The sequence below is a fragment of the Salmo trutta genome, chromosome 18 (assembly GCF_901001165.1).
Source record: "Salmo trutta chromosome 18, fSalTru1.1, whole genome shotgun sequence".
In the NCBI taxonomy this organism is placed as follows: Eukaryota; Metazoa; Chordata; class Actinopteri; order Salmoniformes; family Salmonidae; genus Salmo; species Salmo trutta.
In genome coordinates, this window is record NC_042974.1 from 36297110 (window position 1) to 36316071 (window position 18962).

Here is an 18962-nt window from a genome sequence, read left to right on the forward strand (position 1 = left end):
TGATAGGGCGTGGCGCGAATTACAAATTCCTCGAAAATCCGAAAACTTCAATTTTTCAAACATATGACTATTTTACACCATTTTAAAGACAAGACTCTCCTTTATCTAACCACACTGTCCGATTTCAAAAAGGCTTTACAACGAAAGCAAAACATTAGATTATGTCAGGAGAGTTTCCAGCCAGAAATAATCAGACACCCATTTTTCAAGCTAGCATATAATGTCACCAAAACCACAGCTAAATGCAGCACTAAACTTTGATGATCTTCATCAGATGACACTCCTAGGACATTATGTTATACAATACATGTATTGTTTGCATGTATTGTATGTTATACAATACATGCAAACCCTCAGATTTCCCACTTCCTGGTTGGATTTTTCTCAGATTCTTGCCTGCCATATGAGTTCTGTTATACTCACAGACATCATTCAAACAGTTTTAGAAACTTCAGAGTGTTTTCTATCCAAATCTACTAATAATATGCATATCCTAGCTTCTGAGCCTGAGTAGCAGGCAGTTTAATTTGGGCACGCCTTTCATCCGGACGGCAAAATACTGTCCCTTACCCTAGAGAAGTAAACAAGAGAATCACTGACATGATGTCAGCTGGTCCTTTTGTGGCAGGGCTGAAATGCAGTGGAAATGTTTTTGGGGGATTCAGTTCATTTGCATGGCAAATAGGGACTTTGCAATTAATTGCAATTCATCTGATCACTCTTCATAACATTCTGGAGTATATGCAAATTGTCATCATACAAACTGAGGCAGCAGACTTTGTGAAAATTAATATTTGTGTCATTCTCAAAACTTTTGGCCATGACTGTACACACCTTGGGACTCAACATCACACCAGCCTGGGACCTGGCCGCAGTGGCGATCCATTTTCCGAGGCACTATGCTCCAAGGAGCGTGCAAAGATGAGTGAGTGAACTATCCCATTAATGTTCTGTGTATACTTAGGCGTAGGGATCCTTCATCCTTGGTTTGTCGACAGTGTCTTTGCTTCGTGTTACTTTATGATTAGATCTACAAACCCAGAACACACATACTCTGTCTAGAACTGTTCCACCCTGACTGTTTGATAAAGATGTGTCGTCTAGTCTAGCACACTCTTGGGAACTGAAGGAAATCAATAAAAGAGGGGAATAGCGCTGTTTAGGTTTACCCTGATGGAGTTGAAACACGGGTTGTTGTACACAGTCCACGTGGGTGTGTGTTGGCGGCAGGACAAGGGCGTCCAGTGACCAATATTATTGTTAGATTTTGCTAAATGAATTGAATCCTATTCCCACAAGGCATATGCTATGTAGGGTTGCTGTTTTATAGATAAGTGTGTGCATGCTTCTACATATGTGTATGCCTTTCGGTTTCCCCAAAGTCCCCAAAGACTTAATTAGTTTACTTTTCACCCTGCTATTCATTCAAGCATGAAACTGAATTGAGAAACTCTCGCTCTCATTTTAATATCAGTGCCCCCAGCTGCCTCCTGTCTTTTGCTCTCTCATCCATCCATTTCCCTCTCTCTCCATCTCACTTGCCTTATTTCCTTCTGTCAACTATGGTTTCCTGGAACTATAAAAACACAGGGAAAAGTCAGTTGGTCTGAAGTCAATTCCCCTATCAATGATAATACTCCTTTTCCTCTCAACCCATAATGCAACAACATTGGGTGCTTTAGCATTTCCTCTGACATCCTGTGCAGTGTTATCGCTTCTCATCCTAATTACGCAACACTGATTAAAGAACGATAGCACGATCCACCACTGCAATCCAGCAGGTCTTCACGATGGTCTAAAAACCGAATGCAGGGTAAACTTGAGTATAATTTGTCAACGAGGTGGGATATTTGAGAGGGTCCCTAGCTGTCATAGCAACAGAAAACATGATGCCCCAGCACTGATCCCAGGACAGGGTTAATGAAAATGGAGGCGTCTTCTCTGCCTTAACATCTGTTCTCATGCATTAGTTAACAGGGAACCTCTCCAACAGGGATCAAGTGTCAGCTGGCCAGGCAGGTAGGTAGGCCAAATAATGATGTACAACAGGGGGACTGGGAGGATAGGAAGGAATCACAGAGGATTTCAAGGATTGCTTAGGGAAGTGTGTGTGTAATGACAAAAACTGCATTCTCCCCCCAGGTCTCTCTGACAAGGGGCAAAATCTAGATACAGAGCTTCGCTTGGTAAAGGGGATCAGCAATGCTTTGGGTGGAGTGCTGTGGTAACAGCAGGTAGACAGATTGTGGTTGGAGCAAATGGCTTTAATCCAATAATTGTACACGCAAATAGTTGCTTTGAGGACAAGCCTTGCTTTCGTCACTTTCTTTCACGCTTATTATTTGTAAAGGGTGGCAGGCAGCATGCTTTAATAATGTTTTCAAATGTTTTTAGCAGTCAGTTTCTCATTGCCCCCTGTGGGTTCTGTGCCTCAGAGTGCCAGTTGTCTTGTGACATTTACTAGGTCCTCTCAGTGAGGGGGGGAGAGTGTGACAGGAGTTTCACAGGAGTTGCGTGGTCACTCTGTCAGCTTCGGCCCAGGCAACGGATTAGTGTCCAATCAGAGTGGATTTGATGTTTCCTGACAGCACATGAGACTTAGCAGGGAGATCTGTATTCATTTCAATCACCCGCCTGCCTCCCTGAGGGCTACTAGCGGGGTAGTGTAAATCTCTCCTGCTCATTGAACGAGACCCAGCAAGTCATTGACAACAAAATCAAGTGATCAGACCCAGGTAAGTGTCCCGGGCCATGGATTTGGATGGAGGTTTGCCCTTACGTAAATGAGCAGAATCCTCAGAGATACTTTTTAGTTGGTTCACGTAACGTCACGATGGGCAGCAGAATTAAGCAGTCTTTATTTAGACTGTAATCCCTCATAGCAATCGCCGGAGTGGGTAAAATGTCCCAGAGTAGGGGAAGGATAAACCCTACTGGATTAGTACAAGCCCCTGCCTACAATCCCATCCCACCCCCTCCAATATTCCCTCCTTTCGTGTTTTTTTCCTCTCACCGCATCGGATAGCCTACATGGTTGGTGGCCAGCACAAGTACGGACCCTGTCATTGTGGTTCAATGGAGTAGTTGGGGCTGCCTTTGCAGCATTTGCACATTTGCACTCTACCTTCTCACAACTAGCAACAATATTTCCATAGATTAATTATTCAAGGATTGCCTGTCAAGGGGGAGCCACTGAATAGAAAGGACCTCAGAAGAGCCCAAAAAAATTACAACTGGATATCAGGTGAAACAATATACCCCACTGCTTCATCTCTTTTTGCTCCTCCTCCGTCCTCCCTCCCTCCTTCCCACTCTTTTGATGTAAATTGTAACTGAAGACTTGAAAGAAAACACCAACTACTCCCTGCTTGTTTTTTGTCCTCTGTAAAGCTGTCCAGTTTTTTTCTCTCCAATGCTCGTCGCCAGCAAGCAGTTGAGTATCGGTCGCTCCCACAGTTGGGACACCCTGGGGGGGAATGAGGGTCAGTGGGCTGGGGGAGAAAGCACGTATGACCAACAAGGCAGGATAGCGGGTCGACGAAACTCGCTGTCTTACGGGGCAGAGGGAGGCGGTTACTACGAGACTCCCCCTGGGATGCGTCCTCCGGACCTGGATCTGAAACGAGACCCCTACTCCTACCAGGACTCTCTGTACAGCCAGCAGGGCTACGCTACTGATCCCCGGGGAATGAGAAAGGGCTCAGTCCCTGAGCTAAACAACTACAACCATCCACCCATGGCTAACAGTCACCGAGGATTCATCGCCTCCCAGGACTATTATCCCCATGACCCTGCTATGGCTCCCCGACCACCGGAGGACCCCCGGGGCTTCTACCGGGTGGAGCAGCAGCCTCAGCAACAGCCTCACCCGCTCAACAGATCCCCGTCCCACTACGGGATGAACCCAGTGGGACGGCCACCATGGGACCAGGGACAAGGAGGGAGGCCCTTACCTCCGGTTCCTTCGTCTTCTTCTCCTCTTCCTCCTCCCCCTCCTCCGCCATCTGCCCATGGCATTAACCAGGTTTACAATCAGCCTGCAGCTGTAGCCGCAACCGCCGCTGCCAATATGATGCCAGATGGCCAACGCTCTCCTGCTCACTATGGAATGGAACAACCCTCTTCACCTCGTTACGCATCTGAGCCACCCCCTCTAGCCGGCCAGACGGTCTATACCGACATCAACGGCCATCCCGTGGACCCTCGACAGCAGCCTGCAGCCACCTGCCTGGTGGTGGACCCTAACACTCAGGGGCTGGATGGGAGCATGCAGCAGCGAGGTATGATAAGGCAGGAGTGCACATTGCCCTACAGCGTTCAACAACAACAAGCTCCGCAGCCCAACATGCAGGCCTACAACCCCAACCCTCCTCTCGCCGCCCCTGTTCCTGCACCTGCACCTGCTCCTGCACCTGCTCCTGCCCCTCTTCCTATCCCACCTGCCCCTGTAGCCCTCCCCCCTGCACCTCCCACAGCCCACCAGACGCCTGCAGCCCCAGTGGATCACAAGAGGAACGCCGACCCAGAGTTCCTGGCTCTGCTTCGAAACGAGGGTCTCTCAGAGAGTACCATCTCCTCACTTATCCAGCAGGGCTTTGACACAACCGGCATGCTGGCAGTCATGGAGGAGAATGACGTACGCTCAGTGGCTCCCAACCTAGGGCAGGCGCGGGTGCTGTCGCGGGTGGCCATCAGCGTCAAGAGGCCCTTAGAGCCCCCTCCCACGCCCCAGCAACAGGCCCTCATGCGGGGCCGCTCCAACAGCTTCAGCCACCGCTCTGACATGTACCTCCAGCAGCAGCAGCACCAGCAGGCCATGGGCATGGACCCCCGGCTGATGCCACCACAGACCCCTGGTACCATGCAGACCATCTCCCCCACCATGGCTGAGGCCCTGGCCAGGAGGCCCAACAGCGCTCCCTCTCAGCACCTTCTGGAAACCACACAGGGCTACCCAGGACCTCGTACACCAGGGACCTACAATGGTGCCATGGTCCCTGTCCAGTCCCGGCCCATGTCTGCATTCTCCCAACACCCGGGTGTCCCCATAACGCCGGGCATGCAGATGATGGCTGCCATGCCCCAGCAGATGCAAGCCATGCAACAACAGCAAATGCCAGTGGCCATGCCTGCCCAGCCGTCACCTCAGCAGGCCCCAAGGGCATACTCCACCAACTACACAGTGCCCATGGAGCTGATGAAACGGGACCGCAGCCTGCAACCCATGCCGCCCATGCACAGCGTCCACCCCAACCCTCAGATGATACGCAAGGCTGGGGGCACCCCGTCCGATGGAGCCATGATGCCCGTGGGTACCACCATGCAGAACCAGAGTGCTATGGCCACCAACCAGAAGCTTAGCCGCCGTACCGGCCCACCTGTCATCGTCTCCACCATGGCATCACCAGATACAAGTAAAGCTTACTTTTATCCCCTCAACCATTCCCTCCTCTTCCTCCTCTCCCCTAGTCCTCCTGTATAGAATGTCTCTTGGCTGTAGTGTATTTGTTGGCTACTGAAGGAGTATGGTTACTGAAAGAGTATGGTTTCTCTTGGGTTATATAAAAAATTGTAGTTATAGATTGTTTTCTATTTGAAATGAAAGCTCTGGTTAGATAACCATTCACTCTGTACTCTAAGACAACAATTAGGTATTGTGTTTTTGCAATCAAATTAATAATTATTTTATACCCTTATCATGATAGCACCTTTCTCAAATAACAGTTGAATATTTAAGGCTATGAAATTGCTCTCTTTATGACAGCTATTTGGCATGAATTGAATACAGGATACTGTAATGCAGTGCTCTTTAACCAAGTGCCCGAAAAGGGCTATTTATCTGGTTCCCACTCAACGTTGAAGTGTTTGAGATACTTTTTCGGTAGATTGATATGAATTTATCTCTTTGCTGCTTTCACATCATTTCAATCTACCCTTTGGCTGTGTGGAGCTCTGCTTATTATTAACCTGTGTATGTGCCTTTGTATTGGATTGACAATGGATAAACATCTCAACTTAATAACCTCTATGGGATCGGTGTCCCCTCCACGGGACAGTTGAGCTAACGTAGGCTAATGTGATTAGCATGAGGTTGTAAGTAACAAGAAAATTTCCCAGGACATAGACATATCTGATATGGGCAGAACGCTTAAATTCTTGTTAATCTAACTGCAGTGTCCAATTTACAGTTGCTATTGCAGTGAAAGAATACCATGCAATTGTTTGAGGAGAGTGCACAGTTATGAACTTGAAAATGTATTAATAAACCAATTAGGCACATTTGGGCAGTCTTGATGCAACATTTTGAACAGAAATGCAACGTTTCATTGAATCCATCTAAAACTTTACCCATACACTTCTGCCATCTAGTGGCCAACATTTAAATTGCGCCTGACCTGGCATAGTACATTACGGCCTTTCTCTTGCATTTCAAAGATGATCATGCAAAAAACTTTTTTATCTTTTACCAGATCTAATGTGTTATATTCTCCTACATTAATTTCACATTTCCACAAACTTCAAAGTGTTTTCTTTCAAATGGTATCAAGAATATGCATATCCTTGCTTCAGGTCCTGAGCTACAGGCAGTTAGATTTGGGTATGCCATTTTAGGCAAACATTGAAAAAAGGTTTCGGTCCTTAAGAGTTACCATATCTTCCGTGAATGGCTTTAGTAACAGTATATCCATATTTGAGATAATGTTTTTTTGTATGAATGGCTTAATGGCCTAAAAGCATAACTTTTTAACAATGTGAGCCTTTAATCCTCCCCATGCCCTAATTATTTATAGTCAGCTGTTGTGATCCTAAAATGAGTCCCTGTTGAAAAGCTCTGAGAGTAGCCCTACCTACCTCTTTCTGAATTGTGTTTTAGACACTCATGTGTACTGTCAGTCATCTTTGCGCTCTTTGAGATGCATGCTGTTCTCTGTATTGTTTGTTTTTTTGCCACACATAATGGTTGTGATGACCAAGATGGAGGGTGGGAGTGGGGCAAGGACAGTGTGATGTGGTACGATGTGAGCTGTCATCTATCTGAGGTAACGCTGCTTTTAAAGCAGAAACAGCCTGTCAGTAGTTGAATTTGTCCAACTAATCTGGGTGGGCAGTATTCCATGGTCACAGTTAAATGTGGGAGAATTGGAGCCTTGAGTTTATACGTGCATGTGTGCCTGTGTGCATTGCATTGGGTGTGTCTGTCTGTCTGTGCGTGTGTGTGTGTGTGTGTGTGTGTGTGTGTGGGAGAGAGAAAGAAAGAAAAAGAGAGCTGTTTTTGCTTTGGAGCTGTATTCCTTGCCCTTCACCTCATCTGTAGGTTTGAAGCTTGTCCACACAGAGCAAAGGCATAATTGTCCACATGCTTATCCACACAGAGCATAATCTTCAGGGCTGATGGCCTGGTGGGAAGGGTTATGTAATATTGGTTGCAGCATCATCACAGCATCATTCTGCTTATAGTGCATTGAAGTAGCCTGGAGCAGTACATTATGTGTAGTGTTGCATACACTGTTATTGTCTCTGTTCAGGTGCAGCAGTGTCCATTGTAGGGAATGTTGAAATTAACTATATTGTTTACTGTAGCTCTCTAATGTTGGTGCCACAGAAATGTGGAAGATGTGAGAAGCACTAGCTATGATTTCAACAAGTCTGATTCATCATCAAAGTTGTTCAATAATAATGCTATTGGACAGCATCCATCGGGTTGGACAACATCCTAGCTGTGCTGCTGAAATCAAATGAATGTGATGATCACCGATCAGCAATTGTTTCTTTTCTCTGAGTAACTGGAATGAGAAGCAAAAGGGGTTTAGTCTTTTAGATCCTCCTTTTACAACACTGCTAATCCACAGATTCACTCCATTATTTATGGACTTTTACAACACTGCTAATCCACAGATTCACTCCATTATTTATGGACTTTTACAACACTGCTAATCCACAGATTCACTCCATTATTTATGGACTAGGCTGACATCTTTGGATTCCCCCAGTACTGGAGCTATAACCATTGGCTCCGACAGCTCCCCTACAGATTGAGAACAAATGGATTTATGAAGTCTGTCTAGTCTCAGGGGGGGGGGGGAGATGGTACTTCTTCTGTTTACATCTAAAGGACCCTTTCTGTTTAGTTATCGTTCTCTGCTGTAAAAATCTGCAGCCATGACACTAGCTCACCCTCGTTCGCTTTGGCACACAAGGGTTTCCTCATGTTAAACACACACTCAGTACAACAAATTAATGTGCATGCGGCTGACATTTGTTGCTTTGGTAATTTCATCTGTTAATGGACGCCTGCAAAGCCTCTCTGAAAGCATATTCCTTAATTGTGTGTTGCTAGGCAACAGGGGTTTGGTCATAATCACAGAAAGATGATCTTTTCTTTTAAGGAGCGGAGAAAAGGTTTCACTGGAGTGGGGACTGGTGGAAATGGCTGAGAATTTGCATTTTATGGCACTGTGTTGAAAAAAGGGTGCTTGAGCTAATACTGTGAGCTAGAGGAGAGTCATAATAATGAGATTTTAGTCACCTCGTGTTGAAATATGACCACGGAGCAATAATGGCATGTGCCCTTTTTGAGAGCAGGAGTTAATATAATTTTGCATTGTAGAAATCGTCAGAGTCAACCGTTATTTTGGTTGCATGGTGTCAGGTCCTGACCAGTATAAGGGGTTATTGGTTATTGTAGTTTGGTCAGGACGTGGCAGGGGTGTGTTTGTTTAGAGTGTTTCGGGGTTTGTTGGGCTATGTTCTGTTTTAAGAGGGGTGTTTGTTTCGAGTGTTTCGGGGTTTGTTGGGCTATGTTCTGTTTTAAGAGGGGTGTTTGTTTCGAGTGTTTCGGGGTTTGTTGGGCTATGTTCTGTTTTAAGAGGGGTGTTTGTTTAGAGTGTTTCGGGGTTTGTTGGGTTATGTTCTACTATGTCTATGTCTATGTGGTGTTTGTTGGGTTGACCTTCAATTGGAAGCAGCTGCTCCTAGTTGCTTCTAATTGAAGGTCCTATTTAAAAGGGGTGTTTTTCTATGGGATTTTGTGGGTAGTTGTTTCTTGTTTAGCTGTGTGCCTGACAAGACTGTTATCGTCGTTGTTTTTGTATACGTGTGTTTTGTTTCGGTTTTCCTTCTTTCTGCCTATTAAAAAGAAGATGAGTATACACATTCCTGCTGCGTTTTGGTCTGATCCTTACGACACCCGTGACACATGGAGTATGTCTGAGTATAATTTCTGACATTTGACAACATGAAATAGGGAATATCTCAACCATTTGAGCTGTGCCTCTGTACCGTCTTCATAGTTAGTAAGCCTATATAAATATTTAGATATGATATGCCAATAGCCTCAATATGTTCATTAGTAACACCTATGGCTACACGATTTGGACAAAATATCTCATTGCGATTTTATGGCCAGATATTCTAATTGCGATTATGAATTGCGATTTTCAAACACTTGGGTGAAAACGTGGTAATTCAGTCAGACATGGTTAAAAAAAATCTCAGGTTAGATTACATCACTTCTAAAATGAGATCATATGAATGAATACATACTGTGCTAACTGAATACAAAACCAAATTAAACAAATATTTTCCAACATTGTTATACATATGATAATAGGTAGGATTATTACACATACATATTAACAAACATACTTTTTTAACATGATCATCAAAATATACACTGAGTATACCAAACATCATAAAAAATATATATTTTTGATTTTATTTAACCTTTATTTAACTAGGAAAGTCAGTTAAGAACAAATTCTTATTTACAATGAGGCACACTGCGGCCAAACCCGGACGGTGCTGGGCCAATTGTGCGCCACCCTATGGGACTCAGGTACTGTAGTGATGCCTCTTGCACTGAGATGCAGTGCCTTAGACCACTGCGCCACTCGGGAGCATCTTCCCATCTTCGTAATATTATAAAAAACTTCCTAATATTGAGTCCCCGCCCTCAGAATAACCTCAATTCATCGGGGCATGGACTCTACAAGGTGTCAAAAGTATTCCACAGAGATGCCGGCCCATGTTGACTCAAATGCTTCACACAGTTCTGTCAAGTTGACTGGATGTCCTTTGGGTGGTGGGCCATTCTTGATACACACTGTATTCTGTTGAGTGTGAAAAACCCAGCAGCGTTGCAGTTCTTGACACAAACCGGCACCTACTACCATACCCTGTTCAAAGGCACAAGTCTTTTGTATTGCCCATTCACATTCTGAATGGCACACACACAGTGTATTCGGAAGGTATTCAGACCCCTTGACTTTTTCCACATTTTGTTACATTACAGGCTTATTCTAAAATGGATTGAAAAAAAAAATCCTCATCAATCTACACACTATACCCTATAATGACAAAGCATTTTTGCAAATGTATAAAATAAATGAAAATATATCACATTTACAGACCCTTTATTCAGTACTTTGTTGGAGCACCTTTAGCAGCAATTACAGCCTTGAGTCTTCTGTATCTGTATTTCCTCCCATTCTTCTCTGCAGATACTCTCAAGCTCTGTCAGGTTGGATGAGGAGCGTCGCTGCGCAGCTATTTTCAGGTCTCTCCAGAGATGTTCAATTGAGTTCAAGTCCGGGCTCTGCCTGGGCCACTCAAGGACATTCAGAGACTTGTCCCGAAGCCACTCCTGCGTTGTCTTGGCTGTGTGCTTAGGGTCATTGTCCTGGTTGAAGGTGAACTTTCGCCCCAGCCTGAGGTCCTGAGCGGTCTGGAGCAGGTTTTTATCAAGGATTTCTCTGTACTTTGCCTCGTTCATCTTTCCCTCGATCCTGACTAGTCTACTAGTCCCTGGTGCTGAAAAACATCCCAACAGCATGATGCTGCCACCACCATGCTTCACCGTAAGGATGGTGCCAGGTTTCCTCCAGACTTGACGCATGGCATTCAGGCCAAAGAGTTCAATCTTTGTTTCATCAGACCAGATAATCTTGTTTCTCATAGTCAGAGTCCTTTAGGTGCCTTTTGTAAACTCCAAGTAGGCTGTCATGTGCCTTTTACTGAGGAGTAGGTTCGTTCTGGCCATTCAACCATAAAGGATTGATTTGGTGGAGTGCTGCAGAGATGGCTGTCCTTCTAGAAGGTTCTCCCATCTCCACAGAGGAACTCTGGAGCTCTGTCCGAGTGACCATCGGGTTCTTGATCACCTGCCTGACCAAGGCCCTACTCCCCTGATTGTTCAGTTTGGCCAGGTGGCCAGCTCTAGGAAGAGTCTTGGTGGTTCAAAACGTATTCCATTTAAGAATGATGAAGGCCACTGTGTTCTTGGGATCTTCAATGCTGCAGAAATGTTTTGGTATCCATGTGCCTCGAGACAATCCTGTTTTGGAGCTCTACGGACAATTCCTTCGACCTCATGGCTTGGTTTTTGCTCTGACATGCACTGTCAACTGTGGGACCATATATAGACAGGTGTGTGCCTTTCCAAATTATGTCCAATCAATTCAATTTACCACAGGTGGAGTCCAATCAAGTTGTAGAATCATCTCAAGGATGATCAATGGAAACAGGATGGACCTGAGCTCAATTTCGAGTCTCATACTTACGTAAATACGTTTTTGCTTTGTCCTTATGGGGTATTGTGCTTAGATTGTGGATTTTTACTTTATCCGTTTTAGAATAAAGCTGTAACGTAACAAAATGTGGGAAAAAGGGAAAGGGTCTGAATACTTTCCAAATGCACTGTACACAATCTATGTCTCAGTTGTCTCAAGTCTTAAAAGTCCTTCTTTAGCATGTAGCCTCTCCTTCATCTTCAATTTTATTTATTGAGCGGCTGGTCATAGGGCCGGAACATAATTACAAATCATTTGTGGACTGAAAATTTACCAAAATTAGCCCAAACATATACTGTATAATATTTGAATAAAACATCATTTCAAATTTTGCTCACATGTGTCTCTCTATTATGCGTGAATTCTTGGGAACAGATTTCCAAAATTAAAATCACTTGGAGCCGATTTCCTGGTCTTGTTACAGTCTTTTATCTCCAACAAAAAACCTGGGGAACCCTGGTCTATGGCATAGAACTCAAAAAAGCAGGGGTATACTCAGTGTAGTGTGCTATAAGCACAGCACTAATTCATTAATTATTTAATAGCATTGAGTTACTATTTCCTTTTTTGCCATTATGAGTTATTAAATAACCTAAGTTAATTAGTTTCCAGGCAGCCATAGGCTGCAGTTGGAATAGGAAGCTTATGATTGTGTAATTATGTACAAGTAGGCTCAATCATTATTATAATAGAAATTAAGTCAAAGTCGCTTAAAAAATATGTAACACGTAGCCTACCGATTACACGGTGCAGCCTGTGTCCAAAACATTGGAATCTGGTTCAGTCATTCAACGCGATGGCCTTTACCACGTTTGCACCGTTATAGTTATGCACACCTCATTCAGTCCCTAGGCAGCTAATGGTGTTTTCACACTTGGTCACTTTCAGCCAATCTTTGCAGTGTGAACACATTCCAAAGGAACTCAGAACCCTAAAAAGAGCCCCCGAAGTGAACCGAACTGAGACCATTTCGAGAGGTGGTCTGAGTTCGGTTCGCTTGAATTCCGTGTTCCGGTTCCCTTTTTTAGGGCAATGTAAACACAAAGCTCCCCAGGTTCACATGTCATTATTCCCACACCACACATTAGATTACTGCAACACTGTTTCCCCTGCCATAACCCTTCACATTGGTGGCACAAAATAGAGAAGATGCTGATGTGTAGGGGCGTATTCATTACGCCGATTCTGTTGCAATTTTTTTTTAAACGGAAGTAGATGGAACGAAAGGGGGAGATCCTACCTGAATTTGTACAATAGAAACTCTTGTTTTTAGTTAACTGTTGGCTAATGATTTGAATATTGTGAAAAGACAACATATTTGGTAAGAATCACAACATAGGGTACAACATCTATTCTAGCTCTTAAAGGGGCCTACATTGGGTGTACAATTTTTAATTACAGCATTATTTAATCTACAGTTATTCTTCTGCTATTTATTCTGTTACCAATAATATTTACATTTTAATAGTATCTTCTGATTACAATTATTATGTCTCATATTTTAACAAATGCAATCTATTAGCTATTAAAATGTAAGTAGGTATATCTAGCTGTCCGATAACACATTCTGATGGAATGGCTTGACCTGCACTTTTTAAAAACGTAGAGTGCATTGAGTGAATGTTGCAATGAACACAGCTGCTGTCGGGAGACAACGACTCGACACTGAAAACTTAGGAACTCAAGAACTTGGATATCTGTGTCAACACCTGCTACCAACTAGATAGCTAGCTAGGTTTCAATGGAGCCTGCTTCGCCTGGAATAGCTAACAAACATTTCCAGCGCTGTAGAAGCTGTGTTTATTACGGTCTTGTCCTTGACAATATTGACAATCGGAGTTCAAATGCGGTAATTGTTTGCTAGAGGAGGACTACAGGAATGAGGTCGCTATGCTTAGCAAACAAATCTCAATTCTACGCGAACCTATGGGGAAAACGCAAATTGGAACTTTGTCCAAAAAAAAAAAAAATCGGCAGATTAATCGGTATCGGCTTTCTGGCCCTCGAATAATCGGTATCGGCGTTGAAAAATCATAATCGGTGACCTCTATCTAGGAAAAGTTCCAAAGGCTGGGCCTGATATAGTGTGTAAGAGGTCAAACAATAAGTTTTGTAGTGATTCCTATGTTGTTGATGTAAAGAATGTTTTGGTCCGTGGTATGTAATGAGAAGCAACCAGATGCTGCACTTGACACATTTATGAAATTGCTTGTCCCAGTTACTGATAAGCATGTGCCCATTAAGAAAATGTATGTAAAACTGTAAATCCCTGTGGTTTGATGAAGAATTGAAAAAATTTATGGTTGAGAGGGATGAGGCAAAATAAATGGCAAATAAGTCTGACTGCATAACCGATTGGCAAACATACTGCAAATTGAGAAATCATGTGACTAAATTGGATAAAAAGAAGAATCTACACTATGAAACAAAGCTATATGACAAAGAATGATAGTAAAAAGCTTTGGAACACATTCAATGAAATGTTGGGCAAAAAGACGAACTCCGCTCCATCATTCATTGAATCAGATGGCTCATTCATCACAAAACCCACTGACATTGCCAGCTACTTTATTTTTTTTAATTGGCAAGATTAGCAAACTTAAGCATGACATGCCAGCAACAAATGCTGACACTACACATCCAAGTATATCTGACCAAATTATGTAAGACAAGCATTGTAATTTTGAATTCTGTGAAGTGAGTGTTGGAAGAGTTGAAAGAATGATTGTTGTCTATCAGCATTGACAAGCCACCGGGGTCTGGCAAGTTGGATAGAAAATTACTGAGAATAATAGCGAACGATATTGCCACTCCTATTTGTCATATCTTCAATTTAAGCCTACTAGAAAGTGTGTGCCCTCAGGCCTGGAGGGAAGCAAAAGTCATTCTACTACCTTAGAATAGTAACTGGCTCAAACTTTTGAAAAAAGTTGACCAGATACAATGCTATTTTACAGAGAACAAATTGACAACAGACTTTCAGCAGGCTTATAGGGAAGGAAATTAAACAAGCACAGCACTTACACAAATGACTGAATCTTGTGTATAAAGAGTTACCTGTCTAACAGAACACAGAGGGTGTTCTTTAATGGAAGCCTATCCAATCAGGAATTCCACAGGGGAGCTGTCTGGGCCTCTTACTTTTTAAAATCTTTACTAACGACATGCCACTGGCTTTGAGTAAATGCAGATGACTCAACACTATACACGTCACCTACTACAGAAACTGAAATGTCTGCAACACTTAAAGAGCTGCAGTTTTTTTCAGAATGGGTGGAAAGGAATAAGTTGGTCCTAAATATTTAAAACATTAAAAGCATTGTATTTGGTACAAATCATTCACTAAACCCTAAACTTGAACGAAATCTTGTAATGAATAATGTGGAAATTGAGCAAATAGAGGTGACTAAACTGTTTGGAGTAACCCTGGATTGTTAACTGTCATGGTCAAAACTTATTGATACAACAGTAGCTAAGATGGGGAGAAGTCTGTCCATAATAAAAAGCTGCCCTGCCTTAACAGCACTATCAACAAGGCGGGTCCTACAGGCCCTAGTTTTGTCGCAGCTGGACAACTGTTCAGTTGTGGTCAAGTGCCACAAAGAGACTTAGGAAAATTCCAATTGGCTCAGAACGGGGCAGCACGGCTGCCCTTAATGTACACAGAGAGCTACAATGAATAATATGCATGTCAATCTCTCCTGGCTCAAAGTGAAGGAGAGATTGACTTAATCACTACTTAATCACACCCATGCAGACCCCACGAGACATGCCACCAGAGGTCTCTTCACAGTCCCCAAATCCAGAACAGACTATGGGAGGCGCACCGTACTACATAGAGCCATGACTACATGACTCTATTCCACATCAAGTAACTCATGCAAGCAGTCAAATTAGATTTAAAAACAAAATACAAATATCCCTTATGGAACAGCGGGGACTGTGAAGCAACACAAACATAGGCACAGACACATGCATACAAACACACAATAACATACACACTATACACACATGTACACATGGATTTTGTGTTGTAGATATGTGGTAGTAGAGTAGGGACCGGAGGTCACACACTTATTTAATGTGAAATTTGTTGTGAATGTATTGTAATGTTTTTAAATTGTATAACTGCCTTAATTTTGCTGGACCCGAGGAAGAGGGGGAGCCATAATAAATAGAAATGTGAATGCAAAGAGGACTCGGACCACAATATAGGTGAAGTGAACTGGCAAAAGAGTTCAATCCTCATTCAAAGGCAAGGGCTGTGTGAATACAAAGAGAACTGAGTTTTTTTGATTTTTTTTACCCCAGAGTTCACTTTAAAGAGGACTGGGATTGGTTCTTAAAATGACTATAGTGAAAACACCCTTAAGCTTCTCTCAACCCCAGAGCGATGTTTTCTCCCGTGTGATCTCCGGGGAAGTAGCCCATTATTTTTTGCAAGCAGTGACCTTTCGGTTGAAACACCAAATCAATAAAGTGTACTTTCCAACAAATGGGCTCGGGACTATAAAATAGATGGCTCTCCTGTTCTTAACACTTTGCCCAGTCATATTCAAGGTTAGAACTACCTTTCTAGTGGTTCTGATACTTCTAGCCTTAATATGCATTTTTGATAAAAAATATCTACAGTATTTCACTTTTTAATGTGTATAATATTGCTTCCTAGCCACCATGCTTTTACACCTGCATTGCTTGCTGTTTTGTGTTTTAGGCTGGGTTTCTGTACAGCACTTTGAGACATCAGCTGATGTAAGAAGGGCTTTATAAATACATTTGATTGATTGCTTACTAGGTGTTGTCCAATGAATTATGTAACCACTCCCTCTTCAAATCAGGGTTGATTGGGAAAAGCTGTTCAAAAGAGGACATTGTATTATATCTTTGTACTCCCTGAAGAAGGCCATACAAATAAAGGCATTTTAATTAATTATGTGAAGAGTGCCTTGGTCCTCCTTTCTTTTTGTTGAACAGTTTACCCCTTTTACCAAAGAGCACCTTCTGTCTACAAAATTCTACTATTGTGGGTTTTGGTAGACAGAAGGTACCAGTCAAAAGTTTGGACACCCCGACTCATTCAAGGGTTTTTCTTTTTTTTAAACTATTTTTTCAATTTTCTACATTGTAGAATAGTAGTGAAGACATTGAAACTATGAAATAACACATGGAATCATGTAGTATCCAAAAAAGTGTTAAAGAAATCTAAATATATTTGAGATTTTTCAAAGTAGCCAACCTTTGCCTGACAGCTTTGCACACTCTTGGCATTCTCTCAACCAGCTTCACCTGCAATGCTTTTCCAACAGTCTTGAAGGAGTTGCCACATATGCTGAGCACTTGTTGGCTGCTTTTCCTTCACTCTGCGGTCCAACTCATCCCAAACCATCTCAATTGGTTTGAGGTCGGGTGATTGTGGAGGTCAGGTCATCTGATACACAATCATCACTCTCCTTCTTGGTCAAATAGCCCTTACACAGCCTGGAGGTGTGTTGGGTCATTGTCCTGTTGAAAAACAAATTATAGTCCCACTAAGCGCAAACCAGATGGGATGGCATATTGCTGCAGAAGGCTGTGGTAGCCATGCTGGTTAAATGTGCCTTGAATTCTAAATATATCACTGACAGTGTCCTCAGCAAATCACCCCCACAGCATCACACCTCCTCCTCCGTGCTTCACGGTGGGAACCACACATGCAGAGATATTCCGTGCACCTACTCTGCGTCTCACAAAGACACGGCAGTTGGAGCCAAAAATCTCAAGTTTGGACACACCAGACCAAAGGACAGATTTCCACTGGTGTAATGTCCATTGCTCGTGTTTCTTGGCCCAAGCAAGTCTCTTCTTCTTATTGGTGTCCTTTAGCAGTGGTTTCTTTGCAGCAATTTCACCATGAAGGCCTGATTTCACGCGGTCTTCTCTGAACAGTTGATGTTGAGATGTCTGTGAACTCTGTGAAGCATTTATTAAGGCTGCCATTTCTGAGGCTGGTAAGTTGAATGAAATTGTCCTCTGCAGCAGAGGTAACTCTGGGTCATCCTTTCCTGTGGCGGTCCTCATGAGAGCCAGTTTCATCATGGTGCTTGATGGTTTTTGCGACTGCACTTGAAGAAATGTTCAAAGTTCTTGAAATGTTCCACATTTACTGACCTTCATGTCTTAAAGTAACGATGGACTGTCATTTCTCTTTGCTTATTTGAGCTGTCCTTACCATAATATGGACTTGGTCTTTTACCAAATAGGGCTATATTCTGTATACCCCCTACCTTGTCACAACACAACTGATTGGCATTAAGAAGGAAAGAAATTGAATACACAAATTACATTTTAACAAGGCACACCTGTTAATTTAAATGCATTCCAGCTACCTCGTGAAGCTGGTTGAGAGAATGCCAAGAGTGTGCAAAGGGTGGCTACTTTGAATAATCTCAAATATAAAATATATTTTGATTTGTTTAACACTTTTTTGGTTACTCCAAGTCATTTTTGGGGGGTATCTGTACTTTACTATTTATATATTTTCACTACATACTTAAAGAAAATAATGTACTTTTTACTCCTTACATTTTCCCTTACACTCAAAAGTACTTGTTACATTTTGAGTCCTTAGCAGGACAGAAAATGGTCTAATTCACACACTTATCAACAGAACCTCCCTGATGATCCCTACTGCCTCTGATCTGGCGGACACACTAAACACAAATGCATCGTTTGTAAATTATGTCTGACTGTTGGAGTGTGCCCTTGGCTATCCGTAAATTTAAAAAATTGTGCCGTCTGGTTTGCTTAATATACTTAAGTATATTTAAAACCAAATACTTTTAGACTTATACTCAAGTAGTAATTTACTGGGTGACTTTTACTTGAGTCATTTGCTATTAAGGTATCTTTACTTTTACTCAAGTATGACAATTGGGTACTTTTTCCACCACTGCATAGTTTTGATGTCTTCACTATTATTTTACAATGTAGAAAATAGTAAAAATAAAGAAAAAACCTGGAATGAGTAGGTATGTCCAAACATTTGACTGATACTGTATATAAATACGGTGTCTAAAAACCTGTTTTCACTTTGTCGTTATGGGGTATTGTGTGTAGATTGATGAGAATGTTTTATTTGATCAATTTTAGAGTAAGGCTGTAACGTAACAAAATGTGGACCAAGTCAAGGGGTCTGAATACTGTATATGGCTGAGTGGCACCTCTTCTTCTTAGGTCCTCCCTGGGAGTGCTTGCACTCAGATGCTTGGATGCCAGCCACACAGCGTGATGCCAGTCCAGGTCAGTATGCGCGTGAGACACTAGCCGCTCTTCCCTAGCGTGATGGGCATTAGGATCTGTGGTTCTCTAGATGGCAGATTATATTTTAAATGGGTTCAGTTTTTACATCAACACGCA

General features: G+C 42.8%; 1 protein-coding gene across 7 annotated transcripts in view; it reads left to right on the top strand.

Moving 5' to 3' along the window:
* Window positions 1-18962, top strand: part of ctbp2a (C-terminal binding protein 2a) — a 122539-nt gene that overhangs the window by 73283 nt on the left and 30294 nt on the right. For 2 of the 7 annotated variants that reach the window (XM_029698479.1, XM_029698480.1), the window contains exon 3: window positions 18780-18845. The exons of 1 other annotated variant lie outside the window; for it this stretch is intronic. In XM_029698479.1, the coding sequence (XP_029554339.1) occupies window positions 18780-18845 (66 nt within the window). Of the gene's footprint in view, window positions 1-3354; window positions 5415-18779; window positions 18846-18962 lie in introns of those variants that run through there. 4 more of the 7 variants (XM_029698477.1, XM_029698475.1, XM_029698478.1 and 1 more) reach the window with 3 other exon arrangements.